A 21,995-nucleotide genomic window follows, 5' to 3' on the forward strand; every position below is an offset into this window, starting at 1 on the left:
GCAGGAGAGACATGTTTTGTTGCAGCTGGGGCAGGTGAGTTTGCCCGTCCAATGATTTGTACTCTCAGGTAAAGGCACAGTCTGAAACATTCTTACTCCAGAGCTTTTTTAAAAAAATGAGCTAAAGGGAAGCATTTTAAGAGTTGAAGGATTGCAGCGTGGAAATTTGTGCGTGTTCTTCTGCAGATCCCATGAACGTCAGTGCACACCGGGCCAAATCCTGGCCAATGTAGATTCATTGGATTCCAATCAAGGTTTGATTTTGTCCACTAGCAACCCCATGGAATAGGGAGAAAAGCTTACACAAGTCTACAGTGCAGAATACAAATACAGAATAAATAATAATAATAATAATAATAATAATAATAATAATAATAATTTATTTATACCCCGCCCATCTGGCTGGGGTATAAACAGTAGTCTATTAAACATTAGAAGCTTCCCTAAACAGGGCTGCCTTCAGATGTCTTCTAAAAGTCTGGTAGTTCTTCTCTTTGACATCTGGTGGGAGAGAGTTCCACAGGACGGGCGCAACCACTGAGCAGGCGCTCTGCCTGGTTCCCTGTAACTTGGCTTCTTGCAGTGAGTGAACCTCCAGAAAGCCCTCGGCGCTGGACCTCAGTGTCCAGGCTGAACGATGGGGATGGAGACGCTCCTTCAGGTATACTGGACCGAATATCTATAGGATGACTCAAGCTGCAGATTCCCACAGACTGTTGGATAGCTCAGGCAGTAGAGCATGGGACTCTTAATCTCAGTGCTCTGAGTTCGAGCCCCACGTGGGGCAAAAGATTCCTGCAGTGGGTTGGACTAGATGACCCTTGTGGTCCCTTCCAACTCTACAATTCTCTGAAGCAAGAATGCCCAAAGTCTAGAAGACTCTGCAGAATCCAGATGGATCTATCCATTCACCGGGACTTGAATTTTCTCTGCGACCAGTAGGTGGCAGATGGGAAGCCAGATGAGTAAAGCAAGGAAGGCAACGGAAGGAAAAACCAAAAAATTATAGATGTGGATGCCCTGTAGTGGATTGTAGGGCCCGTTTGAGGCTGTCAGGGATCTGTTGCAGAAGATATCTGTGTCCTCCCCATCCCAGTTAGATGGTTTGCACCACCCACTTTACAAATAGTGTAGTTCCATAGCTAAAAGAGGGGACGTGGGTGGCGCTGTGGGTTAAACCACAGAGCCTAGGGCTTGCTGATCAGAAGGTCGGCGGTTCAAATCCCCGCGATGGGGTGAGCTCCCGTTGCTCGGTCCCTGCTCCTGCCAACCTAGCAGTTCGAAAGCACGTCTAAGTGCAAGTAGATAAATAGGTACCGCTCAGGCGGGAAGGTAAACGGCATTTCCGTGCGCTGCTCTCGTTTGCCAGAAGTGGCTTAGTCATGCTGGCCACATGACCCAGAAGCTGTACGCCAGCTCCCTCGGCCAGTAAAGCGAGATGAGCGCCGCAACCCCAGAGTCGGTCATGACTGGACTGAACGGCCAGGGATCCCTTTACCCTTTACCTATAGCTAACAGAACTTCTATGTTCAGAAGCAGTCTGCTACATCTGAATGTATTTCTTATTTATTTATTTGATTTTTCAAATTAAAATTTTACAGATACATCAAACATAAATCATAAAAACATAAAAACTTCCACCCTCCCCTTTGTGGGTCAAAGTATTAATCATTTCCTCCCACATCTTTTATGATGATCCAAATCTTTTACAGTGCTACCTCGGGTTAAGTACTTAATTCGTTCTGGAGGTCTGTTCTTAACCTGAAACTGTTCTTAACCTGAAACACCACTTTAGCTAATGGGGCCTACCACGGCTGCCGCCGCACCACCGGAGCACGATTTCTGTTCTCATCCTGAAGCAAAGTTCTTAACCTGAAGCATTATTTCTGGGTTAGCGGAGTCTGTAACCTGAAGCGTATGTAACCTGAGGTACCACTGTACATCTCCATTGTGTCCAGAATTCACCCTTAAACTACCAGGGATATTCCAATCCTACTAATGATTTTTACAATGGTCTTTAAGATAAGTTATACATTTTCCTCATCCTTTAATAAAATTTTGGTCTTCCTGATTTCCGACTCTTCCGGTCATTTTAGCCATTTCAGCATAGACCATCTACTTCATCTGCCATTCTTCTCTGGTAGCGACTTTATCTTCTTTCCATCTCCAGTAACATCCATGCAGCCATGGTCACATACATAAAAAGTCTTTTCTGCTCCCTGGGGATTTCAGTACCTAGAATTCCTTTTAAAAAGGCTTCAGGGTTTTTTTAGCAAAGGTTATTTTAAACATTTTTTTTCACTCATTATATATCATTTCCCAAAATCCTTTTGCTACCTTACAGGTCGTATTCAGAAGTTACTACTTCTGAATATCAATTGCTGCAGACAAACAAGGAGGAAGGGCACTTGTTGGCATAACCCTGCTTGTGAGCTTCCAAAAACTTCTAGTTGCACCAGGATTATGGGATAGATCTAGACTTTGGTTGGATCCAGCAGAAGTCTGCTGCCTTGCTAAAATAAAACACAGCTCTTTATCCCTATGCTGGCTTCATCTTCTTCTTTTTAAAGAAGCTTTTAAACTTTTGTTTAAGAATCAAATAGAAATCAGAAGCTGAATGTTCCTCTATTGCATTATAATTTGCAAAAACAAATTATATATATATGAACCACCCACAGATCTGCAGGTTCTGGGCAGTCGGTATACGACAACCCTGTGAGGTAGCTTAGACTGAGAGGCAGTAATTGGCTCAGCCTCTTTTTTAAAAAAAGCTTTTTCAGGACAATACATACAATACATTTTACATAAACAAAACACAACAAACAAAACAATAACAAACCGAAACACCAGAAACATCACATGTTCTCTTGACTTCCATTCATCCCCTTCATTTTTCACTTCACACTTTTATATTTCTTCTTTCTAAATATTTAAAATCACTGTATTATTTCTTCCTCTATTGTCTTGCAAGATTCAGTCCAGACCCATCAAAGCATTTAGATTTTTACAGTACTGTTTTATATACTCTCTAAAGCAGCAAACTTTTTCAGCAGGGGGCCAGTCCACTGTCCCTCAGACCTTGTGGCGGGCCGGACTATATTGGAGGGGGGGGGGGGAAATGAACGAATTCCTATGCCCCACAAATAACCCAGAGATGCATTTTAAATAAAAGTACACATTCTACTCATGTAAAAACACCCTGATTCCTGGACCGTCCGCAGGCTGGATTGAGAAGGCGATGGGGCCAGATCCGGCCCCTGGGCCTTAGTTTGCCTACCCATGTTTTAAAGACATTCCATTCTTTATTTAATCTCTGTTTTGAGTTGTTTCTTAATCTTCCCGTCATTTGGCTAATTCTATATATTCTATCATCTTCAACTGGCTCAGGCTCAACCGCATGACCAATTGGGTATTTGGACCCCGGTCTCCCAGGCTCTCGCCTGGCACTCTAACCACTGTGCCGCGCTGCCTCTCCTCAACACACCACCTCCCACTCCCCCCCCCCCCCAATGTTAAAAGTTCAGCTCCTGAATCTTGCCGCGTCCGCTGAATGATCACAGGGAGCCGTTGCACCTCTGAATGCCAGCTTCTGATAATATTCGGAAATAATCTCCGATTTTGCCCGCTATCAGGCCCCGTGGAGTGGTCGCTCTGTGCTGAGTCCTTCGGGGCTTTGTAATATTTTTAGACCCGTTGGCACCGGGGAGGTGAAGCTCAGGACAGCCGAGGCCCCGGCAGGGAGGGAAGAAAGGAGGCTTGGTACATATAGAGGTTCCCACAAGGACCTTCCGCTGCCCTGGCAGAAACAGGGTGCCTGGAGATCGCAACAGCAAGAAGAATCAGGCTAGACTGGCATCCAGGGACCAGGCAGACGGTTCCCTGAGACATCCAAGGACGAAACTGGGAGGTAAAAGCGAGCGGCAAAGGGCTTTGTCTCAGAGAGAGGGCAGGGAGAAGGTCTCTGGTTTAGTCCCCAGCACCTGAGAATGAAAACTCTGGACCTCCACTGCCAATCAGAGTAGACAATGCTGAGCTCCATCAGTGGAGGACTTGGGGCTTTCAAATTTCATCAGTGATGCCAAAATTTGGCGCCTCTCGCCTTCCGGTCTAAGTCATTGCTGCGCCGCCCTCTTGGTTCGATGCCCAGTGCGGGCAAACAGGCCGCGCTCCCCTAAATCCCCTAGACGGGCAGTATAAGGCCACTTCCTATATCCCTGTAGGGCTTTAGCTCAGTGATCAGGGCATATGCTTGGCATGTAGAAGGTCCCAACTTCAACTCCAGGTAGGGGTGGGAAATGTCCCATGTGAAACCCTGGAGAGCTGCTGCCAGCCAGTGTGGACAGTATGGAGGCAGGTGGGCCAATGTTCTGACTCTCCAGAACGGCAATTTCCTCTGGTTTTGGGGGTGTAGCTGAGTGGAAGAGGGTCTGCTTTGCATGCCGAAGGTCCCAGGTTCAGCCCCAGACATCTCCAGGTAGAACTGGAATTTGTTCCCCTGCCTGGAACCCTGGAATGCTGCTGCCAGTCCGTGTGGGCAATGCTGAGCCAGTTAGAACTATTGGTCTGCTTACAGCTGAACACGGCGGGAGAAACGGAATGGGTGTGAGTGCCTGCGGAATTTTAAGAGAGCAGCTTATATTCGGGTGCGGCTTATATTCAGGCCAATGCGGTACTTAATAAGAGGTGCCCTCCATGGGGAAGTTTTCACCTTGGTGGGCAAGAGAAGGAGCTGTGAGCCAGGACCCCAGTTCTGCAAGCTCCACTCTTCCCAGATGCAGCTTCCTCCCTCGGAATAGGGGGACATTCCTACTGGCCTGCCTTGCAGTGCTCTCGCTGTAAGGAGTGCCATGAAATCGTGCTCCAAATAGTCAGAAGTGCCATGTGCTTTCAGTGGCATCTGAGATCCTTGTAATTGCCTTTGCTGCTCTTTTTAGTTGCAGTTTTTAATGGCTGACGCGCTCTCTCTCTCTCTCAATGGCTGTTTTTATTTGCTCCTGGCTCTCTTTTAGCACTTTGCATTATAATCTGGCTCCAGGCCATCTGGCGAGAAGGCAGGATAGAAATTCTGCGCACAGATAACTGCTAAGTGTTATTCCTTTCTTTATTTCTCATAACGATATCCTGCCTTTCTCTTATAAGGGACATTTGCAGAAACCATAGGCATTTGCTGGCTCCTGCACAGCTGCCCACTCACTGGCTTTGCAGACCAATCTCTAACAAGCCCCCAGAGGAGGAAAGTTTAAAAACAGACACACCCCATACTTCATTCAGATCAGAAGAATCTGCAGAGATTCTGCTACGTTCTTTTTATAGCTTCAAGAGAAAGCTGAAGAGCTCTCTGTAAATAGCTTGTTGTTGGCATCTGTCTGTTTCGAGAGACAATGGAGCCGCACCAAAGTGACTTTCCCTTTTTTTAAAATAAATTTTTATTAAGTTTTTCTTTTACAAATAATTTTGACAACCATGATTACAAATTTACAATTTTTGAACTTCCACCAGCACCTCCCTCAATCATCCATTTTTCATATCTTCACGCATTTTCTGTGTAATATTGCCGATTTAATATTAACCTTCCATCTCAGTTTCTTTCTTACAATATACCTTGTATTGTCTCTTTAAAAGCCTCTTTAAAACCCACTAGCGTTGTCTGTTCATCACATATAGTTTTCAGATATTCCGTAAACTTTCCCCAGTCCTCGAAGAATTTGTGGTCTTTCTGATATCTAATTTTTCCAGTCATTTTATCCAATTCTGCATAGTCCATAAGTTTCATTCTCCACTCGCTCAAGGTCGGTAATTCCTCTTGTTTCCATTTTTGGGCCATTAATATTCTTGCCGCTATTACTGCATATTGAAACAGTTTATAATCACATCTTTTTATCTCTCTTCCTGTTATTCCTAACAAAAAGGCTTCTGGTTTTTTAACAAACGTATATTTAAGCATCTTTTTCAATTCATTATATATCATTTCCCAGAAATCCTTTACCTTCTTACATTCCCACCACATATGGAAAAATGAACCTTCTTTTTCTTTACATTTCCAACACTTATTACATGTTTTATACATTTTTGCTAACTTTACGGGTGTAATGTACCATCTGTAAACCATTTTCATAATATTCTCCTTTAACGCCGTTGTCAGGACTGCCGCTAGGTCCCAGCTCACAGAGGACCAACGCCCAGTGGATATTATATACAAAAGTCTTTATTGAAGTTTAGTTTCCATTTCCAAGCTCTGGGCGCGCAGACCCACGTCTTAACGCTAGACCGGCTAAGTCCCCTCTGACTCACTGCTCCACCCACACCAGTTTAAGATTCTAGCCCGGCTCCACCTCTTGCGCTGCTCTTTCCTGCGTTGGGTCCTTCTGCCCTCTGGGGTTCCCTCCTTCCTGGACTCCTCTGACGCGGAGCCTCCTGAGTCTTGCCCCTCCCTCCGGCGGGCTTTAGGACCTGGCTCCCTTCCCGGGCTCCCCGCTGTGCCGCGCTCCTGTACATTTGAACTTGGCGCGCGCGCCCAGCCGGTGACTTTCCTTCTGACCGTTTCCCCGCTTCCTGATGTGGGTGTTGCCAAACCTGACTCCTCTCCTCCCTCTGGTGGTGAGGACACTGGTCCTGACTCCTGGGACTCCCCCTCCCCACTGCGCTCTGGTGGAGACGCTGGCCCTGATCTCCAGCTGCTGTTCAGGGACTCCCCGCTGGCCCCTCCCTCTTGAGGTTTCTCCCTTGGAATCTCCCTTGCTCTGGCCACCGGCGCTCCCTTCTGTGAGTCCTCCGATTCGCTAGAGAGGCTTGTGGAATAACTCTGGCCACTGTCACTGCCTGCGCCCCCCTCGTACTCCTCCTCCTCACTCTCCATTTGCTCCCCCTCCTGTGTCTCTCCTTCTGAACCCCTGACATCCGTACATGGAGTAAATTTCATATTTTCATTCCATACCTTTTCCCAATCATCCAGTTGTATATTATAACCAAAATCTCTGGCCCAGTGAATCATAACCGACTTTATCTCCTCATCTTTTGTTTGCCATTCCAAAAGTATTTTGTACATTTTTGACATTATCTTAACATCATTATCAATTATCTCCGTTTGAAATTTCGATTCTTTCTCTGTAAATCCCCTCTCTTTGAGGTCCATTTTGAACCTTTCATTTACCTGAAGATAATGCAACCAATCATAAACATGCTCTTTAACTTGTTCATATGGCTTCATTTTCCATATGAAAATGAAGCCAAAGTGACTTTCCCAGGGCACAAACCTGGGCAGTGTGTCTGGAGGTCCTGGGCTGCCCAGGTGATAAAACCCCCCTCTTGACCTTCTTGATGGGGTCCAAAGGAAAGCAGAGCGATACGTTTGGCACCATCCAACAGTCTTAGGGACTCCATTCCCGATTTGTGAAGGTGTTTTTGTGGGATGTGAAACACAAGAGCAGTCAAGTACAACATCCCTAGAGTGGACATAAAAGGGGATGTCTGGACCACACAGTTGGAACTTCCTGTTTCTTCCAGGTTGGGACAGACTTCCTCTGATGTGACTAGAGGTGGGCATGACCTCACCTGCCCAGGTAACAAAAGACAGGACTGGTCGGTCAGCCATCTCTCTCTCTCTGACCACATTTGTCGAAGAAGCAATATCTCCTTAGCCTAAGATGCTTCTAGCCAAGAGAGGATAGAGGAGCTATCTCCTTATGGGATAGTTTCCACATGTATATTACTTTTGTAACTTAAGGTCTGCCTTCTAGAATCCAAGTTGGAAAGGATATAATCAAACAATATATCCTCTCCTGCATCCCTGAACATTCACACAGGGAAGACAGGGGGCACTGCAAGCCCTACCGGGAGATGCTGTGAGGGACTGAAACCTTGGACCATGCAAATCAGATGCTATACCCCCAGGGTTTGGTCCCTGATCTGCTTGGAGCAGATTAATAGGACTGAGGCAATGAGGATAAATCTGTGGCAGGCGATGTGAACAGAGTCGTTCCCTCAAAGTCTTCCAGCCTTTACAGTTTGCATTGTTTTTTCTGTTGGCTGTAGGAACCGAGTCTTATTCTGCCCTGAAGCCCATTCTGTAAAACTCTTACCTGTGATTATTACAGCACAACTCTAGACAAGATCTGAGGGAGCTCTTCTCAGGCAAGAAAAGTCTCCTGTGAAAAAGGGAGGGCGGACTAACAGGCCATCTCCACTCCACACGAGTCTCAGTTGGCAAGGATGAAGCGAGATGGGCACCAAAGACTTCCCCAAAACACCGAGGACATCATGGTGCCCTTTATCAGCCCATCAGCAACACACCGCAATGCCAACTGGGGCTGTCCTACTATAAACAAATCAAATATCTCAAACTGCAGAGGAAAAATGGCACAGACCAAGGAAGATGCCATCTCGTCCAGTTCTAGAGAGAGTCAAATGACGGACATCTGCAATGGCAACTTTCCCAAGGGAGGAGGAGGACCCTCCAAAGCTCTCTGCAGTTGGTCTTTGGCAACCTCCTACCAAAAGCTTCCAGGAAGCAATGGAGGGAACAAGCAGCTTCGACACTTTGGCCAGTGGTGCAAAGAAATCCCGCCCACCAGAATTACCCAGCAAGCTTTCCCCAGAAAGGACGTATTTCTGTTCTGGACAAAGAAAGCTGGCGATGGCAACGAGATGGCCCCATGGAGATCAGGCTCCAAAAAGGCACACCAGGTGCAAGAGATGATGGACCGATGTGAGGAACAAGAAGAAGACTCAAAGGGAAGATGCTGGTCTCCCACCACCAGCCCTGAAACAACCCAGAGGAAGAGGCGGAGAGATCTTTTCCCAGACTCTGAGGTTTTCAGACAGCTGGACGCCCACGTTCTTCGTGTGAGCGAGCAGGTGGGTGGAGAAAAGAACGTCCCAAAGTTCTACCATTTCTCCTTTCCGCTGGAGCTGCAGGTGGTCTTCCATTTGTGTGTCGAGACCCCGAAGCCACCCCCTCGTTGAGAAATAACACACACAAGGACACAGATATTAGGTTAATGTTATTGGGCAAATTTTGGCCACAACTTTATCGGTTGCAGAATGTGAGCAGTATTGGCTTAGGCATTGAATGAACCCGACTATATCTGACTCCTGCCCGATGTGCAGGAAGTCCAGTAAGGGTAAACCACCAGAAGGGGGAGCCCTGTCGATGCAGACCAACTCAAGCTCCCCCTGGTGTTCCCGTTGGGGTCGTGTCATGGCCCTAGCCCTGCCCCGGGCTTCGGACAAGAGCCACACCCCCAGATTCCTTTAACGGAATACCCTTAAACTTGGAGGGGCAGGTGATGGCCACAACTCACCTCCCCTTCATAAGGTCAAACAATGCCTAACCCAACCCTAACAAAGTTGTGACGATTGCTACGAGGTAAGCAAAAACCAAATGGCCTGTGCCAACTTGTCAAGTGGAAAAATTCCTACCAGGCCACTCAATGGCGACCAACCAAGGGCCATAGCAAGGCCAATGACTAACCTGGAAAATAGGGAGGGAGGGTGATTGAGGAAGTGAGCCAAAGAGGAAGCCCTCCGGCTCGCGCCTCTGCTTAAATGGCCCCGGCTAGCAGATTGGCTGGCCGGTCACTGACGTGGCTGGGATCCCCTTGGCAATGGGAGACTAAGTCCCCCACCCCCAGAGGAGAGTGGGTGGCCATGTGGTCCACCGCAACTTCTCCCCATGGGGAAGTGGAGCGGACTTACACAGTCACTGACTAAAGCTTTTAAGCTCAGATCGAAATCAGCAGGGCTAAGGTTGAAGAGCTCACACCCAGAGGCAGTCTTCCACCAGCTCCCAAACACACTCTGACAGTGGGGCAGGGAGCTGCCCCCTTCAAGGCCTGCTTGGGGGGCATTTGGCTGGCCATAGTGGGAGAAAGGATGCGAGGCTAGATGGACCTTTGAGTTGGTCCTGCTACCCGGATGGGTCACGGATGATCAATGTGTGGTCCCCCCAGGCGCTGTTGGACTCTGTCGTCCATCAGCCCCAGCTAACATGGAAGGTGGGTCGGAGGATGATGGGACTTGTAGTCCAGCAACATCTGGAGGGGCCACAGGCTGCCCAGTTCCTTCTCCAGGCGTTCTCTACAAATGCTGAGCAGAATTCCAACTGGGATGGGACAGAGTAGCCTTCACCAATTTGGTGCCCTCCAGAAATTTTGACTACAACCAGCATGGGCCAGCTGGGGCTGACTGATGTCCTCATCCAAAACACCAGGGTTGGCAATGGCTGGGCTAGACAAATGAATGGCTGCTTATCCTATTAAACAGATTGCTGATGATTGTCCAAATCCCAACCTATCTTCCCTAGCTGAAAACCAACCAGGAATCTTTGTCCGTCCAGACCATCGTTCCACTGATTACCAAAGGAGCCAATAGCCAGCTGGAGAAGGCGCGAGCCATATGGATCTGGCTGTGCCACAATATCGGTAAGTGTGTTTTCATGCAAACCTCCTTGGGGGTATTTTTAGGGTATTTTACTTTCTTCCAACAAGCAAGACATGGGGTGCTTCCTATCATAACAACCTCTTGGTAAAGTGGTGTTTTGATTTTGTTCTGCAATAGAGTACGATGTCAATGGCTTCTTGGGGTTCTCTGAGAAGATCCACACCCCTGAGCAGGTCCTTCACACCGGGAGAGGCGTGTGCTCTGGGTATGCCCATCTATACCGTGACATGTGCAGGTATGTGCTGCCGTGGCTTTTAACATGCTCCATCTCAAGGGCTGTCACATGGAAGAGGGAACGGGCTTCTTTTCTCCTGCTCTGGAGGGTAGGACTCGAACCCATGGCTTCAAGTTACAAGAAAGGAGATTCCAACTAACCACCAGGAAGAACTGGTGTTCAACAGTGGAATGGTCTCCCTCGGAAGATGGTGGACTCTCCTTCGTTAATGGATTTTAAGCAGAGGTTGGATGGCCATCTGTCATGGCTGCTTTAGCCGAGACTCCTGCATTACACGGGGTTGGACTAGATGACCCCTGGGGTCCCTTCCAATTCTAAGGTTCCATGATTCTATGATCTGCCTCCTTAAAGCTTAGAGCATCTCCTCAATCTAACCATTTAAATGGAACAGGTGGCACATACGGGGGAAATAGTCCAATATCTATCCTCAGCCATTCATAGCCTGCTTTCAGGCCACTTCCACTATTGCGCAGGCATGATTTCATTGTATACCAACAAATTCTGGTTGTGCAGTTACAGGTGAAACTCGAAAAATTAGAATATCGTGGAAAACTTCATTTATTTCAGCAATTCAACTTAAAAGGTGAAACTAATATAGGAGATCGACTCATGGCATGCAAAGCGAGACATGCTTCTACTTCTCAGAGGTCCAATCTTGCTCTATTTGCAATCCTTGTTTTGCTGATTTCATCGAATATTCTAATTTTCTGATATTGTTAATTTGGGGTTTTCTTCAGCTGTACGCCATGATCATCACAATGATAACAAATCAAGGCTTGACATATCTCGCTTGGCATGTCATGAGTCTATCTCATATATTAGTTTCACCTTTTAAGTTGAATTATTGAAATAAAGGAACTTTTCCATGATATTCTATTTTTCAAGTTTCACCTGTAAAATGAATTCAGTGCTCTTGAGCACTTGCACAATCCTCTTCCAAAATAAACTCCCAATGATTATGTATTTTATTTTATTTTATCTTTTGGCGGTAGGAAAATTGATAAGAAAATGTACCGGAAAGTGTGGGGATAATGGCAGATGTCATAATATAAGTGTCAGTTTCTATCCAAATGTGATTTTGGTTTTAAATGCAGTGTAAGGTAGTCTCCAGAAGGGTGGCGCTGTGGGCTAAACCACAGAGCCTAGGACTTGCCGATCAGAAGGTTGGTGGTTCGAATCCCCGCGATGGGGTGAGCTCCCGTTGCTCAGTCCCTGCTCCTGCCAACCTAGCAGTTCGAAAGCACATCAAAGTGCAAGTAGATAAATAGGTACCGCTCTGGCGGGAAGGTAAACGGCGTTTCCGTGCGCTGCTCTGGTTCGCCAGAAGTGGTTTAGACATGCTGCCCACATGACCCGGAAGCTGTATGCTGGCTCCCTCGGCCAATAAAGCGAGATGAGCGCCGCAACCCCAGAGTCGGCCACGACTGGACCTAATGGTCAGGGGTCCCTTTACCTTTAAGGTAGTCTCCATGGGAGCATATTGTATTTAATTATGGCGTATCAGAGTTTTTAGGGGGTTAACCAGGCTGGGATAGCAGGCTTGTTGGTTTTTGAATGTCTGATGTAGATTTTTTTCAGTTTCGTTTTTCTGAATGGGACGGTGACAATAAAGATTATCGTATCGTACCCAGAAATACTTCTGGGGATGTTCTGCCACTGAGCCATGCTATGGTCTGCACCTGGAGTCCAAGCGCAAGGAGCAACCTGGCAGCACCGTAACTCTTGTATCCAGCTGCCCACTCCCTGTACATTGAGTTTGCCCAGCCTCCATGCTCTCTTGTGAATCCTTACAGGGAAGCGGGCTTGACCTGCGCCGAAGTTTCAGGATACGGCCGAGGGGCCGGGTACAGCCAAGGCCAGAGCTGTATGCAGAAGAAGTCCAACCACATGTGGAACGCAGTGCAGTTGGGAGCCCAGTGGTTCCTTCTGGACGTCTGTTGGGGAGCAGGCCTTGTGGATGTTGAGAAGAGGCTGTTCATCCCTCGGTGAGATCTCTCTGCGTTTATAAGTTCTAAGCCCTGGTGTGTGGAAGGCAAGAGCAGCCCTGTCTGGTCAGACCAGTAGCCTGTGGTTCAGAATTTCCTAAGGCAGGCTTCCTCAACCTCGGCCCTTCTTGTTTTGAGACTACAATTCCCATCATCCCTGACCACTGGTCCTGCTAGCTAGGGATCATGGGACTTGTAGGCCAAAAACATCTGGAGGGCCGAGGCTGAGGAAGCCAGTCCTAAAGTAAGAAAACCAAAATGCATGTTCTCCTGGCCTAAGGCTAAAAGCAACTGAGATGCTGCCTTAAACTTTGTCTTTGCAGGTTGCTAATATTTTAACACTGGGGTTGCCATTATCAAAATCCGGACACAAAAGTTGTGGAGCTTTCTCCCCCAAAATATCAATAATAATAATAATAATAATAATAATAATAATAATAATAATAATATTTTTTGAGGGTTTTTTTTAGGAAACTCACCAAAAAAAACCACTACAGTCGTACCTTGGAAGTCGAACAGAATTGGATCCAGAAGTCCGTTCAACTTCCAAACCCAAGCACAGCTGATGATTGGCTACAGGAGGTTCCTGCAGCCAATCGGAAGCCACAGAAGCCCCCTTGGATATTCGCAAACCAGAACACTCACTTCTGAATTTCGATCGTTTGGGAGCAGAGTTGTTTGGGAGCCAAGGGGTTTGAGATCCATGTACTTCCGATATGGGTTGCCAAAGCCCTGGATTTTCCTGGACATTTTAACCGATTTGTGAAAATGCCACCCAGACACAATTTTTGGCGGATGAATCCTGAATACGTCCAGGGGATTTCAGCGACCCTTAACTTATTCCCCTTTTAAGAGAGAAACCAGAGTTTTCAGAGCATGGGATTGGGGATGGACAAATCTGCAGGGAGCAGCCAATCCGGCCACTAGCCGGCCTCTTATAGTTGCAAATAACTTTGGATTGGATGCTCTGCTTCTTCCTCTTCGCTACTTTAATTAGAGACCAGAGCCACCCTTTGATCAAATGATTAATCTCCCGCTCCCCAGCAGGTTTATTAGGTGGCCTGAGATGTAATTACTCGAGCCTCCTCCACACGTTTCAGACCGAGAGTAAATAATGACTTGCCTCAAAAATTATTAATCGTGTTAAATTATTTTCCGCTAGATGCATTATGCACTTGTCACTTTCCAGCCAATGCAAAATAGTAAGAGCCCGTGTGGCATTTGCAACATCTAATCATGTTACGTGGAACAAATTTGCTCTGGGGTATGAATGTGTGTGTGTGTAAGCATGCATGGGGAAGAGAGATTGATTTGTTGTTTTGAACGTGCAAGGGGAGAGAAGCGAGGCCTTGAAACGGGAAGAGTTAAAATGCAACTCTGGAGATACTTTCCAGGGACCCACATTTTCACATTTACTCTCAAGCTGAGCCGACACTTCCCTTTAAACATGCATTTCCTCAATAGTTTACATTAGGAGATTACTGCCTCGAGAGGTCCGGAAGATGGCAAAATGAGAACAGGGCCTTCTCTGCAGTGGCTCCCCGTCTGTGGAATGCTCTCCCCAGGGAAGTTCACCTGGCGCCTTCATGTTACACCTTTAGACGCCAGGCAAAAACAGTCCTTTTTAACCAGGCCTTTGGTTGACCAGATCGACATCCTATGCCCTTTTAAAATGTGGCTCTTTTGAGTGTGTGTGTGTGTGTTATTTGGGTTGTTGTTTTTATTTTTATTTTATATATTGTGATCTTTTCTGTGAATTGCCTTGAGACCTCCAGGTATAGGACGGTATGTAAATTCAATAAATAAAAATAAAAATAAATAGTAGCAGGCTGACGGATCATCATGTACCGCAAAGGATCCTGGGACGACTTCTAGGCTGCACACCTTGTTCATACAGAGCTGTTGGGGAGAGTTGTTGTTCTGCTTGTGTCCTGTTTGTGGAATTTCCTTTGGAGCATCTAGTCACTCACTATGAGAGCAGGGATGCTGGACTAAATGGGTTCTTGGCCGGATCCAGCAGGGTACTGTTGTAAACAAAATCTGCCCTTCTTCCCTTATGGGGTATCCAAGAGCCTGTATAGAGTCCTTACGTGGGTTCCCTATCGGTAGGAGAAAATAACAGAGGCCAACCAGAGAATATTGAGAAGCAAAGCAGCTAGTAAGCCTGATCTTTATTGATCTGTTGCAACAGGGTGCTCCCCTCACATGCAGGAAAGGAGGAGGACCCCGAACAAAGGTGTGCAGGGCCTTATATAGACATTTTAAATTGCCCACCCTGGAGCTCAAGACCACCCTCCACAAACATCATACCTACATCACAGAAAAGGTGGTCTACAACAGAAATTTGAATGTTGTTGTTTTTCCTGTCTGCCAGGTTATCTGATCATGCCTTATCTGATTGCCTTTCTTGGTAGTCTGGCCATTCCTTTGAGATGGTGATTACCCAATTCCTGAGACAATGGGAAGGTTCCCTGACCCCCTCCCTCCTAGCTGAGAAAACATTTGGTCAGTTTGGGAGTCAAAATGGTTTCAGGAGGGTCTTCCTGTGCTGCTCCAGACATATGGTCTACATATCTATGTACATGCTTGGTTGGTACATTTATGAACATTTATTATATATCTAAGACCTTAAATTTTTTATTACAGTACTCCTTACCCAATCAATCCACCCACTTCTCATCTTTTAGCAACAGACAAGCCATTAGCCTCCTGCCCCCTTCCTTGTTTGCCATTCTGGAATGTGCTTTGTTTCGTGTGATGTCTAAGACGCCCCCCATTTCCCCCATTCCCCCAGGCACGAGGATTTTTTCTTCCTAACTGACCCTGAAGATTTCGTCGAAAGCCACTGGCCCGATGAGCCAAAATGGCAGCTCACTCAGCCTCCCGTCCCACTGCAGGTTTTCGAAGGGAGAGTTTTCAAGACGCCAGAGTTTTTCAAACTTCAGCTTGCCCTCGTCTCTTCAGACACCTCCAGGCTTAAAACAGGTATGTTCACAGCAAGATGCTTTGGCACACTCAGAAATTTAATCCCGCTGAAAGGAAGTGGCATGGCGTCAGTGGCGTAGCGTGGGTTTCCAGTGCCCGGGGCCTTGTGGGTTGGATGGGAGGGAAAGAGAAGGAGTAAGCATGTGCATCCAGTTGCCTAACGGCGTCTGTGTCACCCAGGGGATCACAGCTGCATGAATTAAGAAAATAAGAGTCGTTCCATTGTCTGGAGAGGTCACTTCGCATGGAGAAGCTGTTTTTAATGGAGCCCAGGGACAGAAATACACAGCTATATTGAGACAGTAATGGATGTTGAAATTTTGCGCCCCTAACAAAAGCTCTCTAAAATTTTAGGCAACCTTCCTCAAGTTGATGCCCTACAGATGTTTTGGACTATGACTCTCATCACCTGAGCCAGGCCAAAACATCTGGAGGGCAGAAGGTGGGGGGCTGCTTTGGGGGTGTTTAGGGCAAATACATACCCAAGGGAAGAGGTAGGCAATTGTGGGACTGCAGTCAAAACCCCCCCCGAGGTTAACTGCTCTAGTGTAGTGCTCTGCAGTTAAAAAAAGGCAAAATCAATCCTTCTCCCCCTTCCTTATCACAGACAAAGGGGAAGCAACCATTTCGTTAGCAAGTGCCCGTTCAACAGAGTTCACTTACCAGCTGTTGAAGCTTTGCCAGGACGACGACAGCAAAGAGGATATGGGCAAGACTCACGGCATGTTAACCATGTCTGACAAAAAGATGGTCCTCAAAGTCTTTCCCCCAACCGAGGGGCTCTTTGAACTGCAAATCTTTGCCCGCCCTTCCGATTCCCAGGAGCCGTGCACTTGGGTGTGTTCGCACCAGATTGAGTGCCTGGAACCCCACCGGCAAGAGGGGCTGGCGGATAATCCTTTCGCTTCCTGGGGGCTCCACCCCAAAGCAAGAGAGTTTGGGATTGAGGAGTGCAATTGGGAAGAAGACCCGATCGTTGTCACCACGGGGGCCCTGAGGCTGGCTTTGCAGACCCAGAGGCCTCTCTTGGCCACCTACGAGTTGGTTCATCCAGAGATGGACACCTCTCTGAGCAGGAAGTGTTTGGTGTCCCAAGTGGAAGAGCAGAAACTCAGCTGCCACATCCTCTGTCCTTTCGTGGGCCACTACAGGCTCTCGGTGTTTGTCAAGGAGCTCGACGAAGACAAGTTCAAGAACGCCGCAAACTTCCTCATACGCTGCTCCAGCCCCGTCAACCACAATGAGCTCTTCCCGTCGGGTCTCAGCGCACATTGCGGAGCAGGGATCAGCTCCCAGTGGAGAGGTCTCTCGAACCCCAGCCACATTGCCCCCATCATCAATACCAAAAAGGGACGGTGCACTGTCACTTTTCGTACCCAGCCAGGCTCTGAAGTCACCGCCACTTTGGGCAAGGACAAAATCACCAGCAAAACGTACCCGATGGAACGGTTCGTCTTGGTTACCCACCTGGAGAACAAGGTGAGTGTCTCCGTCTTGCTCCCTGAATCGGGAGTCTACAGGCTCAGCTTGTATGGGAGGAACGCCGAAAACAAAGAATTTGTCCACGTATGTGATTATATCATCCGCTGCTTCACCAACCCCCAGTGGCTCCCCTTTCCCCGGGTCTACAGCTTGTGGAGGAAGGGGTGTGTCCTCCTAGAACCCAGGTCAGGAGTCCTGCAAGAGAAAAGCTGGGTGAGGTTTCGGATCAAGATGCCCGAGGCCTGCAGCGCTTATGTTGTCGGTCCTTCACGATGGGAGCTGCGGCTGGGCCAGAACAAAGTGTGGGAGGGAGAGGTCTACACCGGCCTCGCTGCGACGATGCTGAAGGTGGCCGTCAAATTCTCCCAGGACTCCCCAAGCATGGATGTCATCCTCTCATTCGACGTTGAAGGCAGTTCATCGACTCTAAGCGACGCTTCGAGGTAAAATGGTCAGGGGGTCTTTGGACTCTCAGGAAACTTAACTCTCTGCCCCAACCCAAGTCTCCAGCTGGATTGGACGGACGTTCTGGGCCAGGTTCCAGCCAAGCCATGTACACAAGCTGATCAAGGGTCTGGAAACCAAGCCTTATGAGGAACAGCTGAAGGAGTTGGACATGTTTAGCCTGGGAAAGAGGAGACTGGGAGGAGATATGAGAGCCATCTTCTAATATATCATGGATGAGATCAATTGTCTTTCCTTGGTAATGGACAGGATGAGAGCCCACAAACTGAAGCTCAATCCAGATAAGACTGAGACACTGTTAGTGGGTGGTTCCCTAGACCAGATGGGTGGGAGATCACCTGCTATTGATGGGATTACGCTTCCTTTGAAGGAGCAGGTTCGTAGCTTGGGGCTACTCCGGGATCCTGTACTGTTGCTTGGGGGTCAGGTGGCCTGTGGCCCGGAGTGCCTTCCATCAGCTTTGGCTGGTGGCCCAGCTACTTCCCTATCTGGACAGGGATAGCCTAACTACTGTTGTCTATGCTCTAGTAACCTCAGGGTTACTGCAATGTGTTATATTTAGAGCTGTCTCTGAAGACGGTTCGGAAACTTCAGCTAGTGCTGAATTCAGCAGCCAGGATGCTCACCAGAGCAAGAGGGTTTGAGCATGTTACACCGATCCTGGTCCGACTGCACTGGCTGCCAATTAGTTTCCAGGCCCAATTCAAAGTGCTGGTTTTGACCTATAAAGCCTTAAAAGGCTCAGGACCGCAATACCTCAAGGACCGCCTCTTTCCATATGAACCTACCCAGACCCTGAGATCACCCTCTAAGGCCCTCCTTTGTGTGTCTCCTCCTCAAGAGGTCCGGAGGGTGGCAACACGAGAACAGGGCCTTCTCTGCAGTGGCTCCCCGTCTGTGGAATGCTCTCCCCAGGGAAGTTTGCCTGATGCCTTCATTATACACCTTTAGGCGCCAGGCAAAAACGTTCCTTTGTAACCAGGCCTTTGGTTGATCTGTTTGGCATCCTATACCCTTTTAAAATGTGGCTCTTTTGGGGGGGGGAGTGTTATTGGGTTGATGTTTTTATTCTGATTATATATGTTGTGATCTTTTCTGTGAGCCGCCCTGAGACCTCTCTCCGGATATAGGGCAGTATATAAACTCAATTATTAATGATGATGATGATGATGTAGAATTAGCAAATTTAACTAAGAGAATAAGAGATCAGGAAGATTAGGTATTTAAGGAAGAGTGGAAAATGTTTGCAGAATATCTGAAGAACTATGTTAATCAGGTTAAAACGTTAGCAGGGTTAGTGTAAATTCAGCAGTGTAAATAAAGTATTAAAGATATAGGGGGAAGGGAAGAATAAGAATATATGGTGAAATTAGAATATGCAGCCTTAACGGATAAATAAATAGAACCACGGAAGGGAGGGAAGCAAAGAAGTCAGTGATTGAATGTATGATTATAAGCAATGAAATGTGAAACATTATAATGAAAAATGATAAATAAAATTATAAATTTGATACACATACAAACAACCCGGGGAAAGTGTTAGGTTTCATGAGTGCAGCAGTTCTTCCCCGGTAGGTGTCGTCCTATGGACCAGTCCCCACCTCCCCACAGCCATCTAAGGAACAAAATCAAGCCATATATGGGGCTCTGAATTCTCCCCATCAGATAGTTTTTAGTACACCTTTTCAATAAGGGCAAGCCCTTCTTTGCCAAGCCCTCAAACGTATTCCACTCCCCTCCTCTCAAAAACTGCATAACTTGACTTACCTGTTTGGAGAAACTGGGTCTGCTCTGCAGTTCATTGCAAAGCACAGACTGATGCCGTGAGAGGTCAGGATTGCACCTGTTGACCCTCAAAGCTTAGAGGGCAGGTGTGGTATAGTCTTGGCAAGGGTCTGCAAACATAGACCCTGAGCGTGGGGTCTGCATCATAAGCCTCTGGGCCAGGGGTCAGCAAACTTTTTCAGCAGGGGGCCAGTCCACTGTCCCTCAGACCTTGTGGGGGGCCGGACTATATTTTTTTTTGGGGGGGGGGGGATGAATGAATTTCTATGCCCCACAAATAACCCCTAGATGCATTTTAAATAAAAGCACACATTCTACTCATGTAAAAACATGCTGATTCCCGGACCGTCCACGGGCCGGATTGAGAAGGCGATTGGGCCAGATCTGGCCCCCAGGCCTTAGTTTGCCCACCCATGCTCTGGGCAGAATGGAATTGGAAGATAGGGCTTAGGGAGAAAGCTGAGGCAGCAGCAGCAGCTATGATCCTGCTCTCTCCCTCCTCCAATACATACGTTTTCTGACGGTCAGCACAGGGTTTTCCCTCACCCCAACCTATCCCTCTTCAAAATCAGGCACTGGGAGAGAAAACACTCACCAAAACTAGGTTCAAAGACACCCTAGCAAAGGAAACATCATTTGGGAAAAGTGTCAGCACCCATATCTGGCCACTGAGGGCTTATCATATAAAAACATGGAATCGTAGAGTTAGAAGGGACCGAGGGTCATCTAGTCCAACCCAATCTCAGCTAAAGCATCCATGACAGATGGCCATCCAACCTCTGCTTCAAAACCTCCAAGGAGAGACCGTCCCACTGTCAAACAGAGTCTACTGTCATAAAGTTCTTCCTGATTTTTAGTCAGAATCTCCTTTCTTGCAACTTGAAGCCATGGGTTCAAGTCCTGCCCTCCAGAGCAGGAGAAAACAAGCTTGCTCCCTCTCCCATGTGACAGCCTTTGGGACATTTGAATATGGCTCTCATATCTCCTCTTAGTCTCCTCTTTCCCAGGCTAAACATACCCAGCTCCTTCAACCACTCCTCATCAGGCTTGGTTTCCAGACTGTTGATCATCTCAGTCGCCCTCCTCTGTGCAGATTCCAGCTTGTCAATATCTGTCAGGGAACTGCCATCGGAGCCAGAGGCGGAGGGAAGGCTCCAGAGGGATGCCGGAGAGGGTCCCAGTAGGGAGAGAGGCAGCCCATCTGCTGGGGAAGGAAATCAGCGTAGCACCAGTGGAGAAGGGGGGCAGATGGGGGAATCGGCGAGGGGGCTCCAGGACTCCTCACCGGAGACCAGCGGGGAGAGCACGGGTCCTCCGCTGCCCACACCCTTCCTGCGCAGAAGACTTCCGCGCAGGGAGAGTAGGAGGAGACTCGGTGTCAAAGAACTTCTTTGCTGGAAGAAGTTCAAGAAACGCCCACTGACGGATTCTGCCAGTGATTGAGACAGCCACGGATGGGTGGCTGTCCGGACAGAAAGGGTTCACCCAGGTAACCCAGCCAGGTGTGGCGACAACTTACGCATGAGCAACCCCTAGAACCATTACAATATGCTTCTTAAACTGTGGCGTCCAGAATTGGACACCGCAATTAAGAACTGGCAGCTAATGAGTTGCAATCCCTGCCTTGCAAGGGGTTGGACTAGAAGTGGGTCTCTTGCAACTCTACAATTCTGATTCTGCTAAAGAAAGAGAGGGAAACAGAGTGTGTAATGGAGGAGAGAGGTCAAAATCTCTCCTCCCCCCACGGAACAACCCCCCCTGCTCTCATCCCAGCTGCTTTATTAGCACCTCGATATCTCCCTCCGCAACTTAGCAGCAATTTCAGTAGCAGGATTGCAAAGTCGGCTTTGGCAGTTCATCACTCCCGGGCAGGAGATAAAGGGAGTTCTGGACAAGACAGCTTTCGCCAGCCATTGTGGCAAGCAGCCCGGTCCCCTTGCTAAGGACACATGGCTGAAGGTGTCTCTCCTCCTTCAACCCAAGCAATGGGGACAGGCAGGGGACTACCTGAGGGGCTGGGGTGGACGGTTGCCAAGAGAGGCTTGTCTCGACCCCGGGCCTGGCAGCCAAATTGGCAATAAGCACCGCCACCCACTGCTGTTCTCCGTCCTGGGCTGTGCAGAAAGCTTTGTTGCATCCGTTTTTGGGGTGGGAAAACCAACTTGGGCAGCTGTTTTTGCAGCTGGGAAGGCTTCCTCTGCAGCCCTTTCACCCCAGTGTTCTTAGCCCAGCTGTAAAAGCTGGGAGAGAACCATTTCCCCTGGCTTTTGGCCCCTTGAGGAGCAGGTGGCGCTGTGGTCTAAACCACTGAGCCTCTTGTGCTTGCCGATCAGAAGGTCGGCAGTTCAAATCCCCGCAACAGGGTGAGCTCCCCTTGCTCTGTCCCAGCTCCTGCCAACCGAGCAGTTCGAAAGCACACCAGTGCAAGTAGATAAATAGGTACCGCTCTAGCGGGAAAGTAAACGGTGTTTCCGTGCGCTCTGGTTTCTGTCATGGTGTCCCGTTGTGCCAGAAGCGGTTTAGTCCTGCTGGCCACATGACCCGGAAAGCTGTCTGTGGAAAAATGCCAGCTCCCTCGGCCTGAAAGCAAGATGAGCTCTACAACCCCATAGTCACCTTTG

The 21,995-nt window shown here is 48.0% G+C and overlaps 1 protein-coding gene across 1 annotated transcript; it reads left to right on the plus strand.

Moving 5' to 3' along the window:
• Nucleotides 1–3,599: 3,599 nt before the first annotated feature.
• Nucleotides 3,600–19,098, plus strand: LOC310852671 (kyphoscoliosis peptidase-like). Its single transcript, XM_083756464.1, has 7 exons — nt 3,600–3,907; nt 8,094–8,853; nt 10,301–10,418; nt 10,555–10,672; nt 12,466–12,657; nt 15,452–15,642; nt 16,250–19,098. The coding sequence occupies exons 2-7, from the start codon at nt 8,209–8,211 to the stop codon at nt 17,569–17,571; spliced, it is 2,586 nt and encodes an 861-aa protein (XP_083612590.1). The 5' UTR covers nt 3,600–3,907; nt 8,094–8,208; the 3' UTR covers nt 17,572–19,098.
• Nucleotides 19,099–21,995: the final 2,897 nt, after the last annotated feature.

The sequence above is a fragment of the Podarcis gaigeae genome, assembly GCF_964106915.1.
Source record: "Podarcis gaigeae genome assembly, chromosome: 9".
In the NCBI taxonomy this organism is placed as follows: domain Eukaryota; kingdom Metazoa; phylum Chordata; class Lepidosauria; order Squamata; family Lacertidae; genus Podarcis; species Podarcis gaigeae.

Coding starts and splice junctions, on each gene's coding strand:
- LOC310852671 (XM_083756464.1), top strand. CDS start 8,209: ATGAAGCGAGATGGGCACCAAAGACTTCCCCAAAACACCGAGGACATC. Junction 8,854..10,300: donor TTCTTCGTGTGAGCGAGCAG/GTGGGTGGAGAA, acceptor TATCTTCCCTAG/CTGAAAACCAACCAGGAATC. Junction 10,419..10,554: donor CTGGCTGTGCCACAATATCG/GTAAGTGTGTTT, acceptor GTTCTGCAATAG/AGTACGATGTCAATGGCTTC.